At 37.7% G+C, this 17,691-nt stretch overlaps 1 protein-coding gene across 4 annotated transcripts in view; it reads right to left on the minus strand.

Moving 5' to 3' along the window:
• Positions 1 to 9,726: 9,726 nt before the first annotated feature.
• The window catches only part of GAB1 (GRB2 associated binding protein 1), a 102,582-nt gene continuing 94,617 nt past the window's right edge, over positions 9,727 to 17,691 (minus strand). For 2 of the 4 annotated variants that reach the window (XM_042796529.1, XM_042796526.1), the window contains exons 7-11: positions 17,291 to 17,380; positions 15,068 to 15,161; positions 14,584 to 14,707; positions 11,561 to 11,683; positions 9,727 to 11,314 (exon numbers count right to left, since the gene is read on the minus strand). In XM_042796529.1, coding sequence (XP_042652463.1) covers positions 11,156 to 11,314; positions 11,561 to 11,683; positions 14,584 to 14,707; positions 15,068 to 15,161; positions 17,291 to 17,380 — 590 coding nt within the window. In that variant the 3' untranslated portion in view covers positions 9,727 to 11,155. The remainder of the gene's footprint in view (positions 11,315 to 11,560; positions 11,684 to 14,583; positions 14,708 to 15,067; positions 15,162 to 17,290; positions 17,381 to 17,691) is intronic. The other 2 variants (XM_042796527.1, XM_042796528.1) reach the window with 2 other exon arrangements.

The following is a 17,691-nucleotide window of genomic DNA, read 5'->3' on the forward strand; positions in this document are numbered from 1 at the left end:
GTTTACTGACATATTTCCCACTGCTTGTTGTCATCTCTTATCACAGATGAAAATCCAGTCCCTGAGCTTTGCTGAAGGCTTTGCCTTCAGGGATATAGCTTTAACTTTTAAATATATGCATCAGCAAGTTACACACCAAGCTCTATTAATTTAGCCACCTATACTATTCCAGCATAGTTTCATGTCCAGTTTTAATCTGCTCTGCCTCAGCTTCTGCCTCCTCTCTTCTAGAGTTGCTTCAGATGATGCAGTGCTGCCTGCGTGGTGGGTGTGGAGCGTAGGTAAGGGTGGGAAGCATGCTACACACTCCCCCTCCCCATTTCATACTGTCTTGCTTCCCTTGCGAAGCACTCAAAACCAAACGTGAAAGATCACTGCTGAAGAAAAGCAGGGTAGCAGGGCCTTGGGAATGAGTCAGGTATTTAGGAAGAGGGGTGAGGATGTTTCAGCACCTTCAACACCATCTTTTATAATCAGACTAGAATGGCCAGGTAAGATCTGGTTTGATGGAGAAGGTGAAAAATGTTAGTAAGGGGAGAAGGGAGAAGAGCACCACCTCCATCCAAATCTCATCCATCCTTGGCCATCCGGCAAAATAAACCAGTGGGTGGTGTTGAGATGTTTGAATGCCTGGTATCAGAAAAGGTTATTATGGTATCATTCATCTCTACTTCGAAATTGTTTCTCTTCTTGGATACTGCTTTAGCTTCTCCATTTCCCTTACTTCTGAGAAACTCTGCCTTTACCCTAGAAATAAAATATTATTTCCTTAAATTTCAAAGTTAATATGCAAGAAAATACCAGCCTCAAATATTTCCTTCACAAAAGGTGAAACATTATCAAAAAATATTCCTCGCTGAAACATGAATTCCACAATAGAAACATAAATATATTCTTTTTCCCTCTCCACGTGAAAGGTAGGGAAAAAAAAAATTAGTCTTGCAGCTGTATACAACTTGCAATATCATGTGAGTATTTCTGGATAACTAACAGGATAGTAATGACATACCATTTTAGAGATCCAAATGCTTCTGAATAGATGATTCACTTCTCAATAAAAATCCTAACTCTAGCTCTTATCCATCCATTATTTCATTATTCAGTATTAGTCACTTAAAGTTGCCATGGACCCTGTATCACTGCAAGAGAGCAATATCACCAGGATTCAACTCCTACCTCAGAATTTTGGACAAGCTATTTCCAAGTGAAGAGAAACATGCTGTGAAACAGCAAGAAGGGCTACCGAAATCTCCACCATGCTCAGAGGAAAAGGCTCCACGAGAGGCAAAAATAAAAGCAACCTGTTAGACTTTTAACAAGTACAGAGGGCAGGCATAATAATAATTTTTTAAAATCTCTTGTCAAAAGTGCAAAGTAAGACTAAAAGTTCTAAATTTATTTAGAGATAATAACAGTCCTGAAATCAGAACAGAAGACTATGCAGAAAAAAAAAAATGCAAAACCAAACAAAAAAACCCAACCAAACCAGGAAAGAGGACTTTCCAAGTTAATGTGAAGATGCTCATGAACACACAAAATCCTAACAGTCCATACAGAGCCCAAATATGGAGACTTTAAATTAAAAGCAACCAGCAGCATAAAGAAGCTCACAACAGGCATTACTAGTGTGCTGAACAGCAACATACGGTCAAATACACAATAAGGCAAAAAAAAAAAAAAAATCTTCCCTCAGCCAGTACTACACTGTAGAGAGAACTAATTATTAACATGCTTACGAAGTTAAAGAACAGCTTAATTACAGATTTTTGTCAAATCTCTCAGGTGACATGTCTTTCAATTTTATTGCTTAATTGTGTCCTCGTAGCTTTAATTAATATTCTTTAGGTGACTTCCTGTAAAACAAGAAATTGAAACACTACAAGTAAGAGCAACTCTAAATGATAGTTAGCTGTGAAGCAATTACGCTAGTAGGCAATGCTGCACATGTATCAGCACTGCAAATCTTCCCAAAGTTTGGGAAATTAAAGTAATGAAACAGTTGCTTGGGGTCACACCATCAGACATGTGGCTGATTTGGATTCAGGAAGGTAGGAGAGAGGAGAGAGCCTGGTCTTCATTCAGATCTTCAGGGATTTTGTTGTTGTTTTTAAAGTTTAGTTTAAAATGCAAAAGTAATATACTACACGAGTGAGATTAGATACTGCCAGTTTTTCTAGCCCCTCACAACACTGAAGCTGAGCTGGACTATTCCATCCAAAGCTAATTATAATTAGGTCTACTTCAAACCCACCATTTTTCTTCCAGTCTCAGATTAATGGTGCTGCAGATGACAGGTGATATATACCCATACACAGAACCAGCAGTCAAATCAGCCATCAAAATCATGTTATGTTTGTTTAAAGAAATTAATTTTAAAAAGTCGTTGACCATCAGCAAAGGTACAGCTTTATCATAACTGACAATGCATTCATTTTCATGGTAAAAAGCCCCCCCATCAACACATTCAAAATATATTTATACATTAATTTCACTAGATTCCTTAATGCAATAGAAACAATGTTTTAGAGTTTGCCACATGTAAGTGTATAAATGTCTATCCATGTGCTCTTTAAATTTTGAGTACTGTGAAGGTGACACTGAAGTTGTTCAAATTACAACGTAACCATCCTAGCAAAATTAGTGTTTCATAGGAAATAAACAGCAGGGAGTTCATCTGCAGTGCTTAAAGTGTGCTGAACATTTGTAAGCCTACTACGTTTTAGGTCTGTCTTCAAAAAGCAGACTACAAAAATGGTGACATGTGAAGACCAAAAATCTTTAAAATTTTGCACAGCCACAAACCAGTGAAAATTTGGTAACAGCAACAGATCCACACTGCATGTCAGACTCTGCTTGTGTCCAGCTTAAAACAAGCCCTTCTACCAATAACATTTACCCATGCAAAAAAAAACCCCGATATACTGTCAACTATACTTGTTAAAGAAATGTTCGAAGAATAGAGATGCTATAACAAGCAGCACTCTCACAGAAGAAATCCAGAATAAATAAAATGCTTTTCAGGTTTTATTTGCATACTGATGAGACTGAAAAGGCTCAACCAAAATGCAAAAGTACTGTTTTTAAAAATATGTAAAATACATTATTATATACAAAATAATACACATACACTTCATTACACACACAGATCCTTCCCTTTTCAAAACTCCAGATGCCCCTCGCTCTCCGTGGTTGGGTTCTCCCCTGACCCTGTTTGCTTGCACCTGTGAAGTTCACTGCTCACCTCACAGCACGGCAACCAGGGCCAGGCAACGCAAGGGAAGAGGCTCCCTTGCAAAAGTCACTTCATCTATCAGCACTGCAGTTAGGCCACCTGATTTCCTCCTGGTGCTGTCATTCTTAGAGCAAAAAGGGATTTGAAAAAGCTGGATATAAACCTGGACTTCACTGAAAGAGAGGGGATAAAGCTGAAAAAGTTTTCTTAAGCAAGAATTTAGCTTTCCTATTTAAACCACATCCGCAATTTTATCCCTGAAAGTAACTGCTCTAGTGGGCTTCCACAGATACATGAGTACCTGCCCATACACCCAAATTTGTTACATCAAGGCCTCTGCCATAGCATCTTAATCTGATTTCCATGGCTTACTTGCGCTTCTTATGCCACATTGTTTCTTCTCAGTTGTGACCTAGGCCTATATTTTCCCCATAGTGTTTAAGTATTTAAACAAATACTCATGAAAGATTTTGAAAAACACTTAGTCTCTAAACTCATGTTGACAAATATCTGGCCCCTACTTTCCTGTAACTATAGTATCAGAATAAATAGGTCATACAGGGGCTTCCAATACAGTTCTTACTGCAAAAACAGTGCGTTCTTATGCATGCTGTAGACTGTGCTTGCTTTGTGCCACATGTATTTTCCAAGTTCTTGACATTAGACATGAATACACATTTTGTATTAGGCTATATTCACTTATTTTGAGTTACTAGCTTGTATACATTATCTGAATTCCTTTCTGCATTAGTGATTATTCTGAATAAGAACAGAGATTATCTGATATGTTAAAAAAACTTCTGCTCACTCATGAAAAACAGAGCAGCTCTTATAAAAGTAATTATTTTTCAAAGCTCCTTTAATTAGGCAGAATATTTGGGGAAAAAAATCATGTCAGAAAGACACAAGAAATCAAAGTAAGACTTCACCAAAGAACTAAGTGTCTTGGGGAAAGTATAACAGCATGTATTCAGCTGCAGGGGAGATAAAAACTACCAAGAGAAAAAAATCTGACAGATTGTATGCCCAGAACTGATAGCTCTAGCGAAGTATCTGACCCGAAGGGAGTCAGCCAGGCAAAGTTATCAGTCTCCTGATGGGATTGTATCCCAAGGCAGCTTGGATGGCTGGCTCGAGAAAGGGTGGGAGCCAACATTTTCTGATCCCTAGTCCCATCCTTTAAAAGATGGCCCTCCTCCTGGTACAGCAAATGCAAGGCTACTCTACAAAAAACACTAGCCAAGATACCACTACAAAAAACTGGGGGTGAACAATGAAGTTCACTGCAAGATGCACCAGAGCCTGTAAAGGCTCGTACCAAGTATACTTGCATCCCAATCCTCAATTTTATCTTATTCCCTTTACAAGGGCGGAACCAAAACCCCCACCCACCAAACCCTCTCCAAAAAGTAATTTTTTCTTCCACTATAGAGTTTTTAAGCACGCTGCTTTTCCAAACCTTGTTGGTGCCTCTCTGGCGCCGGCCACAGAATTTCTGTCCCCGCTTCTCAGCTGAGCGCTGGAATTGGGGGTAGGTGCACTCCACTGCACACAAGGCAAAGGGAACTCACCGCAAGGCAGATCAGAGGCTAAATCCTGATCCTGGTTGGCTCCTTTATTCTTTTTCTTATTTAAAAAAAAAAAAAAAAAGTTATGTAAGTGCTAAGTTTATTCTGTGCTCCCTCATACTGAGCTGTCAGTGAGCAGAGCTAATGGTAAAAATGTCTTCAGGATCATCACTTCTTTCATCTATGCAGGAAAAAATACAGTTAAGCAGTATTTTTAGAATTTAGTTCCTAAACTTATATTTATATACCTTAGCAGAAACAAGATTATTTTTAAAAAGTTATTGGAACTTCCAGTTAACTTAAACAGGATACACTGGTGCCTTGAATATTAAAGTCTGCTCCTCAAAAGATCATACAATGGATTTCCCATGTAATGGAAAAAAATATCTTACAAATACATTTCAGCTAGTCTGCATAGTTTACAAGTGTGTAAATCCACAGCACAAGTGCACAGAAGCAACTAGTGATTCTTTCAAGTAAATTCCCTGAAAATAGCATAAAACCATGAAACCTTAGATAATTTAAAGTCTGGTAGGAATTCAGGAAAAATGAGGCATGATTACACTTTCCTCTTATTTTGGCCATCTGATTAAAAAAATGTAGTAAAGGCAACTTTCAGCTGCCCAGTTGTATTTGCTCGCATTCAGTACCAACGATCAGCTTTCCAGATACCAACACATCTTCCGTAAGCAGCGTTTTAGAATAGAAATTTGTACTTCACCTTCAGCTTTAGGTGCTGTTCCTTGGGCATCTAGTGGCACTGTTGGATTATACAGCTAGTCACTGGCTAGTTACAGCTAGTTCGAGAACAGCTCAACTCTCCCGCAATGTCTACAGATAAACTTAAATAAAATATTGAGATGTTCTACTGTAAGCCTTTTATTTTTCCAAATCAAAATAATTTTATTTCATACTTAAAAGTGCTCAGTCGATTCTAAAATTAATCCTAAGCCTGGTTCTACTTTGTATAGCACCTCCTAAATGTCTTCGGAAGACTGGATTTTCATACCGTCTCCCAAAGTTCAATCAAGTCACCTGGGTACCCTGCGCAAGTCCCACACACACACTAGCACCTACCACCAGCCAAAAAGAACTTCTCACAGCATTTAATAAAATCTTATTATAATAGTAGGATTGGCCTTTTTCAAAATTTGTGACACGCATTTACTTATTGTTTCATTGCAGATATAACTTACCAGGAAAAGGCCTGCCAATGACGATGGATCCTGTAAGAATCTTCAAGAGTGAATCATGATGACTGCTACACAAGCTGACTTTATAACTGCAAGAAAATTTTGAGTCTCCATTTTAACAACTTTGTATTTTATGTTCTAAACTGTATGAGATTTTTTTTCTATTCCATTTTACCAAACCACAGTATTTCAAAATTACTAACTTTTCCTAACATTTACCTTTTTGTTCTTAAACACAGAAGTAAAAGGCATTGGGCCCATGCCATGTGGTTTAGAAACTGAAAACTAATTCTACTGGCTTACTAAATTTGGCATCACAGTGAGATAGTTATATTGCAAGTTGGTTTTACCAAATTGTTTAGTGTTTCTTAAGTTATGTGTGTACACTGCAGATTACACAACTGTACACTGCAGATTACACAACTGTACACTTCAGCTAACTTGTTTCTTACAAAAAAAGTCGAAGCAAATATACATTGGCCCTTTCAAATAAAACATGGGAATTTTATTTCGAAGACCATCTGAAAAGAAAACCACTGGCATCTGAACATCCTAGCTCTGTTTATCTAACGAAGAGATGACAAGACTTTCAACTGGTCACGTATCCGATACCTGCTATTCTCCCACTCTTGTTACTGAAACTTAACATCAAGGATGCTGAACCATAAAATATCCTGGGAAACTTTTAATGTTCATAACCATCTCAAGCACTTTTTCTTTCCGACCCACTTTGCACTCCATCAGGTTGAAATCCGCACCCAAATCGCTTGTTCAGTTGAAACAAAAACATCTCGATTTGGTATTTGGTTCATCTACATCAAATCAACACAGTGTTTTTGTGGAGTATTTATTATACCAATTGCTGGACAAACACTTTTCTTCGTGGTTGTGGACCACATTGGCATTCCCATGTGGTATGACAGACAACAGGAAACAAACTTTAAGACGTGGTGTTTGGTGCAATATACAGAGACCAAGAGCAGATGCAAGAAAAATGGAAGGTAATCTTCAAATTTGAGTTCACCTGTGGATAGTGCTCAGCTTCTTAAGAGCTACAGGTGTAAAATATCCAAACAGATTAAATGACATTACTGCTTTCTAAAACTGCACGCTGACATTGCATGGCAATACCTTTTCTTGAGCAAATCTTTAGGCTTTTTGTAACACAAATCTCTATAGTAAAAGAGGGAATGGAAGGTTTTTTTCAGGGCTGCTAAGTTTCCAAAGTACTTTTGCAAGACTACAATACATATGTAAATTGACTGCTGCAGTCAGTAATAGCTAAGCTTAAACTTCACTGATAAAAATCTTGCTTAGCCCATAGTGCAATGTGAAAGCTATAGAGCTGCCCATCACACCCTATTTAGCTACACGGAGCAATGAATTCTAAATTACTTAATTAAAAGAGCAAGATTGTAATTTGTCTGTACGCCCTATGTGTGGCACTATGTCACAACTGCCAACGTGAATGGATTGTTAATTACTTTTTTTATATAAATACAGTTCTGAGTAAAAAACACTAATGATCACCTTCTTACCTCTTCATCTTTCTCAGTGTCACTTTACAAATTTTTAACAGAACAGCTGTGTTTGTACCTGCACTTCATGAGGTAATAGTGATTATGTCACCGTGTAGGGAAGTGTGGCCATTAGTACTTACCAGAAAACATGTTGTTCAGATTATAGTGTGAAGTGATACCAAACCATCTTTAGAGTGCATGAGGCACTAAATTTTTCTTTTGATTTTTGTAAGCAAAATTCTGTGTATTTGTAAAAGACCTACGTTACACACATATATTTGCAGTTTAAGATGACTCTTGTTTATGACACATACAGCAATGAAAACTATATCCACAGCTGGTAACATATTGTTTAGTGAAACAAGAAAGAACTCACCTGTTTGAAAAAGAACACTTGACAAACACCATTCACAAACTACTTCTGCACCCATATCTACGGGAGTTTCCACCACCACCTACCCCTCTACAGGGTCCTATCCCTCTACAGTGTCCTCACACTGCTAGTAACTGAAAGTTACACAAGGCTAACATCAGTCTAGCTTTTTCCTACCACCTACAATTTTAGGATTCACATTTTCAATTAAATATGCACATCCTAAGACTATCCAAGAGCTCAGACAGACCTGCAGCATGAAGCCCCACTCTAGATGTAAAGGTGAAAATGAGATGTATCATCCCAAGTTAGTATCGTGGCTCTGATTGTGAACGTACTTTGGACAACACGTAAGCAGAGAAAATGTATTACTGGAATCAGGGTGAGAAAACTGCTTAGAAAACCAATTAAAGAGAAATTTTAGACTTTTACTTAGAAAGCATTGTTCTTTCTGTACAGGCTGAAAACTGCTCTTTTCCTTAACTAAAGTAAGGGAAAAAACCTAGAAATGAAGAGTGGTTTCTCAATCATAATAACAATTAATATTGTGAATGCCGCCAAATTTAAAATGAAGAAAGAATCAGTGTAATCTGTCAACCAAGGAGTGATATCAGCAAACTCAGAGGAAATCCACCTCCTATCACTAAGCTCAACAAGACAGGCCAGCCTAGAAAACCAATTTATACCTTGCTATAAGAGGTGCTCCCAACATCTGAAAAAATAGTATAGATATCTAAATAGAAGTATCGCTGCTTGATTACAAAACCCCAGACAGTTTTAAAAATAATACATAGTTGTGCAGTTGGTTGATGCTTCAAGGACAGATGGGTTAGGGATCAGTAAAAGATGAGCAGCCCTTCCAAACTTCCTCCCTCAAATTCTCCTGTCTGTTCAGAGAATAACGAAACACAAGTTTGAAATATTCTAAGATCATCTTACTCCTTGGGTGCATGCACAAGTGCAGGAGGCCACAGTATGGATTCCTCTCCCCAGTGGCAAGCACCAAAATAATTACGTAGGATAAACAGCTAAGTGATTAGCTAACCACATCTGTTAACAAAATACAGGCATCTCAGCCGCGGAGATGCACTGCTGTCATTGCACTGACAAAATGCTGAAAGCCTCTGTCTTAAAACAAAACTATCATTAGTCACCAAGTACTCACCATGCCTACGGGTGCTGCAACTGTAGCATCAGTGAAGAAGAGGTTATTACTGGATAGAAGACCGTCAAAGCAGAGTTGAGCTATAGCTCTGGAATCTTTATGGATTTGAGCTACTTTTGATTGAGCCATCATGGTCCCCTGGCTCACATCACTTCTGGCTCCCACAAGACTGGGAATTCAGATCATTTAGCCGCTTGCTGCAGGGTTTTAAATCAGAGATTCATTTTGGAAATTGTTTTAGCTGTGCTTTCTTTGACAGGTATGAAGAGGTAAACTACAGTTTTGAAAAAGTGTGGTTGGTATCCAGGCACCTCAGACGCACTGACATCAGTTTGCCGTTTCACGGGACAGAGTTTACACATCAAAACCGAACAACTTGATTTATTTAAAATTCACCTCAAAATGCATTGTGTTTAGTTTCTTTTTAAAATGAACATTCAAAGCATCAAAATATTACTAATTTTAAAAGAACCTTTGTTAAGAATAAGATAATTTACATACTGTAGGTTGTGGCTGTGAGGGGAGAGAAACAACCAATGGTAGATTAGGCACAGTACTAAGGCCAACATGCCAGAAAAAAACACAGCTCTATGCTCAACTTTTAAATGATCTGGACAAAATAAAACAATGGGGCAGGAAAATAAAACCAACTGCTTACTCGAGGGTGTTTGTGTAAAAAAAAAAAAAAAAAAAGTGTTAGTAAGTTTTCTATCTAGACCTAACTCATTCATGTATTTATAGAATTCTATCTTCTTCCAAATAACAAAAACCATTTCTAAACCAAGGCAGATTATTATTTGGAACTGGCATAGTAAAATAAAGGATCACAGTATACAGAGCTTAAAATCCTGTACCAGGAAAGAGCAACAAGTGGTTTACAAGGGGATCATTTAAGTATATTATCTAGTTTTTAAAAACAGAGATATAAAATATCAGTTGCATAGGATTTTAAATATAAGGCCAAGCAGGAGATTAAAGTAAAATAGAGATCATAAGAAGGGCACTATGGTGTCAAAACATAGTATTTCCATTTGAATTAATGTCTAATTCAAAATCACAGTATTTTGCTAGTACTACAAACAGTGAATGTCAAACTGTCCCATTAATCTTGAACTGAAAACTGACATTAGAACTTCTAAATAGTAAAAAACTAAAGTTCATTGTCTAAACCTGATCAGTGTATTAGCACAATAGTGCTTGGTACGTACCTGATTTATATACTCTACCTTCTGTAAATAATATAAAGGTTATTTCTTGTTAATAAATGTGAGATCACAATCTTACTGCATGCCATCAGTGGTTTGCAGGCTTACTTGATATTTAATTATTCAGTCTTTAGAAGTGTAAGATCCCACCCTGCAGAATCTTCACCCATTGAACACAGAACACTGTCATTAATAAAATACAATAGAAGTTCCACCACTAACAACTAACATATAAGCCAGGATTGTAGGTCTAAACCCAATACAGTTCATTATTATTAACTCACAGCAATTTTTGTTAGGAAGATAACCTGTAGACTTCCAAATAATCTTGCGTGTATTAAATATAAACAAGTATGTAACTAACGGTCATCTCTTGGTATTTCAAGTAGATTATTCAATTGTGAAAGTATTTCTGCAAAATCAATTTTAAGTTGTTAAATGAAGTTCAAATATTAATTTCTGTATCTACATATAGCTTAATTAACCTAACATTGTAAGGAATGAGTAGTGTAAGGAAAAAAAAAATTCTCCAGATGAATCAGGTGTTAAGGTACACTAACTGGGAATACCTGAACCAACATTGTAACTGAAAAAGTGCATAAACATAGTAATACTACAAACGTGTTAACTACAGAACAAAAGGTTTTCCGAAAGCTAAGCAATACTATTTTACATGTTATTTACAGGTTGCAATTTTTTCCAGAGACCACAGAGCCAATTTACGATCTTAAATTTCCTCTGATATATTCGAAGTGTCCTTTGGCTTCCATCCCACGCGGTCAAGCACCTATTCACACACCAGCGAATCAGGTACTGTACAGTCGAACACCACTGCCATTGTGGTTCTGTAATTCTTCAAAATTCCCTCCTTTCTGTTCTTTGAAGAAAAAGCAGTATTTTCATTTCACGCTTTTTGTAGGTGTTTCAGATTCTGTAGACTGTCTCCCATCAGTCCATGCCTCTCGCGTGCTCTTCAGCGCTAGCGTTTTCTGCTGGTCGACCACAACGTAATCAACTCTTTCATCTGCCACGCTGCTGCCTGAACCACTGCTCTTCTTCTGGGCAAGGCAAGGCAGAGTGAAAAGCGTATGTTAAAATAAATTAACAACAAAAAGTAAGCAGATGTCCCAAACTGATAGAACAAGCACAGGTTTCTCTGAAAGGTCTAACATAGGTTCTCCAGTTGACCGGTTGACAAACCGGGTAAGATGATCTTGCTGGAGGCTCCCTCTTTCCCAGCCACTACTTGTGAAGAAAGTTTAAACTCCTGATGGCAGAAATGCAAGAGTTGAAGATTTGCTTACCTTACGAGGTGGGGTAGATTTTCCCGAATCTAGGTCCAGATCTAAATATTCTACTTGTTTATCTCCTTTAGGTTTTACCATAGGGCTGCTTCCTCCATCAAGACTGTTGCTTCCGAACAAATTCTGAAATGATAATATAAATAACTTCAGCTACAAACATACATGCTAATGGTCCACGTTATCAAATACGCTTCTTATAAATATACTGCCAAAATATTAAAGAACTGACTGAGAGCTCTTGTAATCTGGTAAACTATGCAAATTTTATTGACACTGTATAACAAGGGGATACACTCTAAGTCAAAATTGGGACAGAGTTGAAAGCCAACGGGGGGTGAAAAACCCCCCAAACCAACCCCCCAAATTTAAAGTTGCCACCAAACCAATCTGTGCCTTCCATCTAATGTACCTTTCACATCATGAGATACGAATAGAGTGTGGTTTGTTCTTTTTAAATGAAGTTGCAACATCTCAAATTTAGCATTACTTAATTACAAACTTTTTTATTTCTTTAAATTTCTGTTAAATACCTTACAAGAATTTCAGCCTTACAGTATTGCCAAAACTTCAAAGGAAACTTTTTAAATTTATTCAAAAGCCATTACGATTAAGCTGAAAATCAGAAAATATTATTCCATTGATAAGATCAAAATATTAGAACTTTGGAAAATTTGTGTAGGGCTGCCTGAACTGAAGTTGCATTGTATATACCTAAATTTCAATTAGCCCAGACTTTTACAACCTCACCTCCTCTGTCCTCTCCCAGCCTGATCCCTCCCTCTTAACAGGTGTTATAGGAACAGTACAATAGAAGGACTCTTCTCTAAAAGATAAAGAAAAAAAAGGAAGACAGAGGGCAGCAGTCAGCAAAAAATGAAGAGGAAGGCAGAAGGAAAGACAGAAGGGTATGGCTGACAGCAACTTGAAAGAAAAAGCAGAATATTGCTGATTAAATAAAACATAAGTATGACACGTCCAAACAAGATGCTTCAAAGCTGATGACAGAAAAAGATGGAAAAATATGGACTTCTTTGTAAGATGCAGTTGGAACAAATAAAAATTTCCAAAACGTCTATGTAACTGGCACATTTTAAAACAAAGGCCTTGAGATATCTGGAAACGTTCAGGTTCTCTAGGAAATAAAATATTTTATGGGTTAAAGCTTAATGGGCTGGGCTTTTAAAATTGAATTTATCTCTGTATCGTCCAACTCATTAAGTGGTAACAAAGACAAACACAAACAACTGAGACGGAGATCTTTTCGGTTGCCCAAATTCTCCAAACAAATTTCTGCATATTTAACATACAAAAATCGGGTTCTGTATCAGTGTTTCCAGCATAAATAAAAAAGCTATTACTCTTTAAACAAAAAATAATTATGTTATTTCAAACAGACTAGACAGGCAGAACATATGCATTAGAAAACAGAAACTTTAAATATACGTAAATGAAAATGAGAGGAAATCTGTAGAACAACCTTAAAGAATGAACAGTGCAAGCAAACAGAAGATATTAATGCCAGGCCATCTAAGCTGGGATATTAATGATACCATCTTGGCACTGAAGTTACATCCCTGAAACGTCATTGTAACAATCGACAGAAATCCCAATTTGAACTGCGATTCTGCTGCAGGGGGGACTGTGGGCACAGGCAATTCTAAAACTTTGTGTAAAATGGGATGCTTTTTTGCATCTGCTAAATAGACACCACCGATTACTTACCAATGCCTCCTGCAACAGAGGGGGCTAAACTTTTATGTCATCAGCTCCCCGCTGCTGAAGCGCACTTGACCCGGGAAGTTGCGCCTGCGTGGCTGGCAGGTCAGACAGGGTGCAAAGCACAGGCCGGGATGCTCCGCGGGCTCCTGAGCTTGCACCGAGCCCGAGCTGCTGCAGAGAAGTCAGCAGGAGGGGCTTGCTCAGGGGGACCCAAGAGGCAGCATCCGGAGGCAGCAGTGGTGAGCTGGAGGGGCTTGGGGAGGGTATCCGGAGCAGCAGGGGATGGGGAAGCAAACAGCACTGCCAGAGGAGGGGGGTCCGGGGTGTAGTGAAATGAGCTAGCACATGCCATAGAAAGAAGGCAGACAAACACACAGAACAAAAAGGGTGCTAGACAGGCCCTCCCCAAAGAAGGTCTTCCCTCATGCCTCAAAGATGAAAAATGATGCTGTATTCCCTACTAAGAACCCAAGCCATAAGTGTGGTGAATGCACTGAACTATACTGAATGAAAAGCTGAGCTCGAGATACAGGTTTTCCTCCAGAGCTTTAGGGGTATTCTGGACCACAAGTCAGTTTAGGCCTAGGTTTACTGCTACTCGTTTACTTTAAAATACCATTACTGGTTCTTCTTCTCTCTCTCCTTCCCCCCCAACCAAAAACCACAGCATGCATCATTAACTGTTCCTAACTCACTCTTCACTTACTGCACTGCAAACTGAATCTCTGAAACTTTATTATCTGAGAAAATTCTCCCCCAAAGGGGAGAAAACAGATACTCAATACACAAAGAACACTTCTATCCTCTTTTTTTTTTTCAAAGAATGCGAATAAAAGCACACACAGCTCAGTTTTCACAGAACGTAACCAACAAATATAATCCTGGGTTTTTTCCCCTGTTCCCTCCACATTTCTTGGAAAATGTCATTTTAATAAAGGTTTTTAAGCATGTCTCAGAGGTCCTAAGATAAGTTTATTTCCCTTGTTGTCATAATACTGAACTGGTGCATAACCCAGGACAAACAACTACAAAGAACAGTTTCTAGGGAAGAGGAAAAAAATCATGTATTGTACTGTTTTGTGCAATAGATATGTATACTAACCATTCTCTGTATATATGATTACGCTTTTAACTTCTGCAGTGAAATCTTACCAAAATTACATGTTTTCTACAGAGATTTTTTTATTATTATTTTCATCTAGAAGTTTAAAGGGAATAATGTTGAGCGGAAGGATTTGTGTTTGCATGATTTAAAAGTAAGGACTGCACAGGAAGAGAGTAGTTAAGATGTAGATTTTACATACTGGGTCTTCAGTGGATTGATTTGGATTCATGGATACATAATTCTCTTCACTGTCGTGCGAGTCACTGCTGGAAGTTGTGCTATGAACTGAATCCGGTCTGGGAGACATGGGAAACCTGGAGGAGCTAATTACCGGGAATTATTTTACAAACAGATACATCTCGAATATTTTAAACCTCCTGGTAAACAACAAAAATAAGCATATTAGAGCTGAAATTTTCATTCAAGTTTACTAGAGTGCCACAGTTTTTGGTTATACACAGTCCCTTATATTTAATATTGCAAAATAAAAATTTATATAGACACACTGTGTTTCAGTGCATATAAGCATATATATGTACACACACACATGTATACAAGCACACTTCCAAAGGAAACCTCAATTTGTATTACACAGACTAAAAATATACAGATGTACACACATTTATTAACATGCTAGTCAACAAAACCAATTAAACCAAATGAGGAAAAGCTAAGAAACTTACTCTCGTGCAAAGCTTCTGGTGATAGGAGATCTAACTGGGGCTTGTAATTCTTCCCATTCAGGCAGAGGTTTTATTTCTAGTGGAGCTGGTTTTGCTATATAAGAAACAGACAATCTTAAAGCACAGAACATTCCTAAACAAACTTAAATTTAATAGCTTTTCAAAGCCTAAATATATAAAAAAAATACTGTTTTAAAAATTGTAAATACTAGTTAGGAGAAAGAGACACTGTTCAATTATCAGAAACCCCCACAATTTAAGAATTTTCCAAGATATACTTGTATGTAATAATTCTGTTTTGAAAAAGAGACTCTAAAAATGGCAAGCATCATGTTCTGTCTTTACTCTGCCACAATGACTTGCTGAACTGACAAGCCCAGGATAGGGTTGATGGACTGTTTCAGCAGAGTGAACTCTGGGTACTTTACTTGGCTCACTGACAATTATTATTATGCAAACTCTGCCCTTGCTGCATACATGTGCCCCTGCTGATGAGGTTTCACAGCTCAAAGTGTGGGCAGAATCTGCAACTAAGACTAAGTTTGCAAAAGTGAGAGATGAGCCAACACCCAGCTTCAATTCCAAGAGGTGCTTGGCTTGCTTCAGTGCTTATCAACAGAGAAGGAGAGTAGTGGTGTGTATCTGCCACTAATGACAGCTAACATTGCTCTAGAAAAGGTGCCATTTTAAAATTCCATTTTCAGAACAGAACCACAAATAGAGTATTAGTGAGAAACGCATTATCCCTCCCCTCCAGCTTGTACGTTTCACCCTCCCAAACGTTAGGGAAAAAAACAAAACAAAAGTATAAAAGGACTTATGGGGGGAAAAAAAAAAGTTAAAATCACACAGTCAAACTGCTGACAGAGTTTGAACATCAACTTCATCCTCCCTAAAACTGTTTTTAGAAAATAAAATTCAACGTCATTATAACAACACCCCTTCCTCTCCTCACCTCCCCCCCATTCATCAGTTTGCTGCCTATTAGCAGATTTACCAAGATCAAATGTCAGGCATGTTGCACTAGTTCATGTGGAGTAAGAGCTGTCATAAATGACCACATGAGGAACGGACAGAAATCAGTTGCTTAATCAGTATACTCTCACAAAGAAAAAGCAGAAAGGTACTCTTTCTACTTTTGTTATAATCACTCTTCAGATTGAGTTTCTTGAAAAGTCAGCTATTGTATATTGAAAACAAAGACTCCCAATTCAAATTTTCTGGGTAAGTATCTGTCTTTAGTATCCCAGTTTTCTCCTTTTCTCTGTTAAGAAGTCATAATTATGCACTCAAAGCATATCAAGCCTACTCCAGTAATTCTGCCACTTTAACTCACTTGCTCATAAAAAGCTGTCACCACAGACTCAGAAGAGGAACTACAACTCATTTATTTCAAGATATAAGGTATCATATAAGATAAGAGTGGCAGAACCAAATTTGACATAGGCAAGATGATACTAAAGCATGAGTGACACAAAAATGATCAGCTTGGCTCAAGTCCTCTGTAAAGGCCTGAGACTACCTGGCAGGTATAAACAGCAGGCAAGGTATTGCTTCAGCAGAGTCAGGACTTTGTCCAAAGCCCATTGAGAACAGCAGGAATATTTCATTCAGTTGCAATGGGCTTTAATAACCAAAGGTAATGATCAGTGACACTTCTGTGAGATTTTTAATATTATTTGTAATCTCCTCTACTTCTTGTACATAAGGCACCACCTGAGCACCTTAAATAAAGCCCATCAGATTAACTGCAATGCTCATTAAGATGCATAAATAAATCTCTGTACTAGTAAATGGTCAGAGGATCAATATTTTGCTTCATTTCATTGTTTTGCCAACAGCAGAAGACCCAAGTAAACTGTGATTTCAGATAACTACCTAACAGAAGAGATTTCAAGCAATTTATGGGTAAGTCATATATACTTGCTTCTAAATAAACAAACAAAAGTAAATCCAAAATATGAACAGCTACAACTTAAGAGATCAGAACATCCATGTGAACATCAAGGAAATGTTTCCATGAGCTGTTCAAGCCAGAAGGACTTTAATTCCTTACATAGGAAACCTTTTGCTTGGCAAGGAAAACGCATCCGTGATCTTAGATTATAACAGAAGAAAAAGACTATACAAGAGTTATAGTTATTCTAAAAGAACAGTTTTCTTAATTTTGTTTTACTTATTTCTATAAAGCTCCATATACATATACAGTGCTAAAGTACATACCCTTTCTTCTCGTAGTAAAGTCACCTATGGTTTGTGAATCAGTTCGCTCTAAACCATGTGGTTTAGGTCTTAAAATTTTAGGACTTTGACCTAATTGGTAAAAAGAAGACTCTCTTAATAATATTCTACTTGTAACTGGAAAATGGAATTTCGTACATAAACAGCATAATCCCCTGCAGAAAGGTTAACGCCACAAGCACAAGCAAGCTGCTGAAGGAGAGTTTTACAGTCTAGCTAGGTATCACACTAAGGGCTTAAGCACCAAACCAGAAACAAAGAAAACATTGCATGCAAGCAATTTGTCGGAGGCAAGCATAAAAGGTGTACAAAAAGGCTAAAAAGTGCATGAACAGATATCATAACTGATCATTACTATTAACTGGTTTCAGATTGCATTACAT

The sequence above is a fragment of the Tyto alba genome, unplaced genomic scaffold (assembly GCF_018691265.1).
Source record: "Tyto alba isolate M040663 unplaced genomic scaffold, T.alba_DEE_v4.0 Super-Scaffold_23, whole genome shotgun sequence".
Classification (NCBI taxonomy): Eukaryota; Metazoa; Chordata; class Aves; order Strigiformes; family Tytonidae; genus Tyto; species Tyto alba.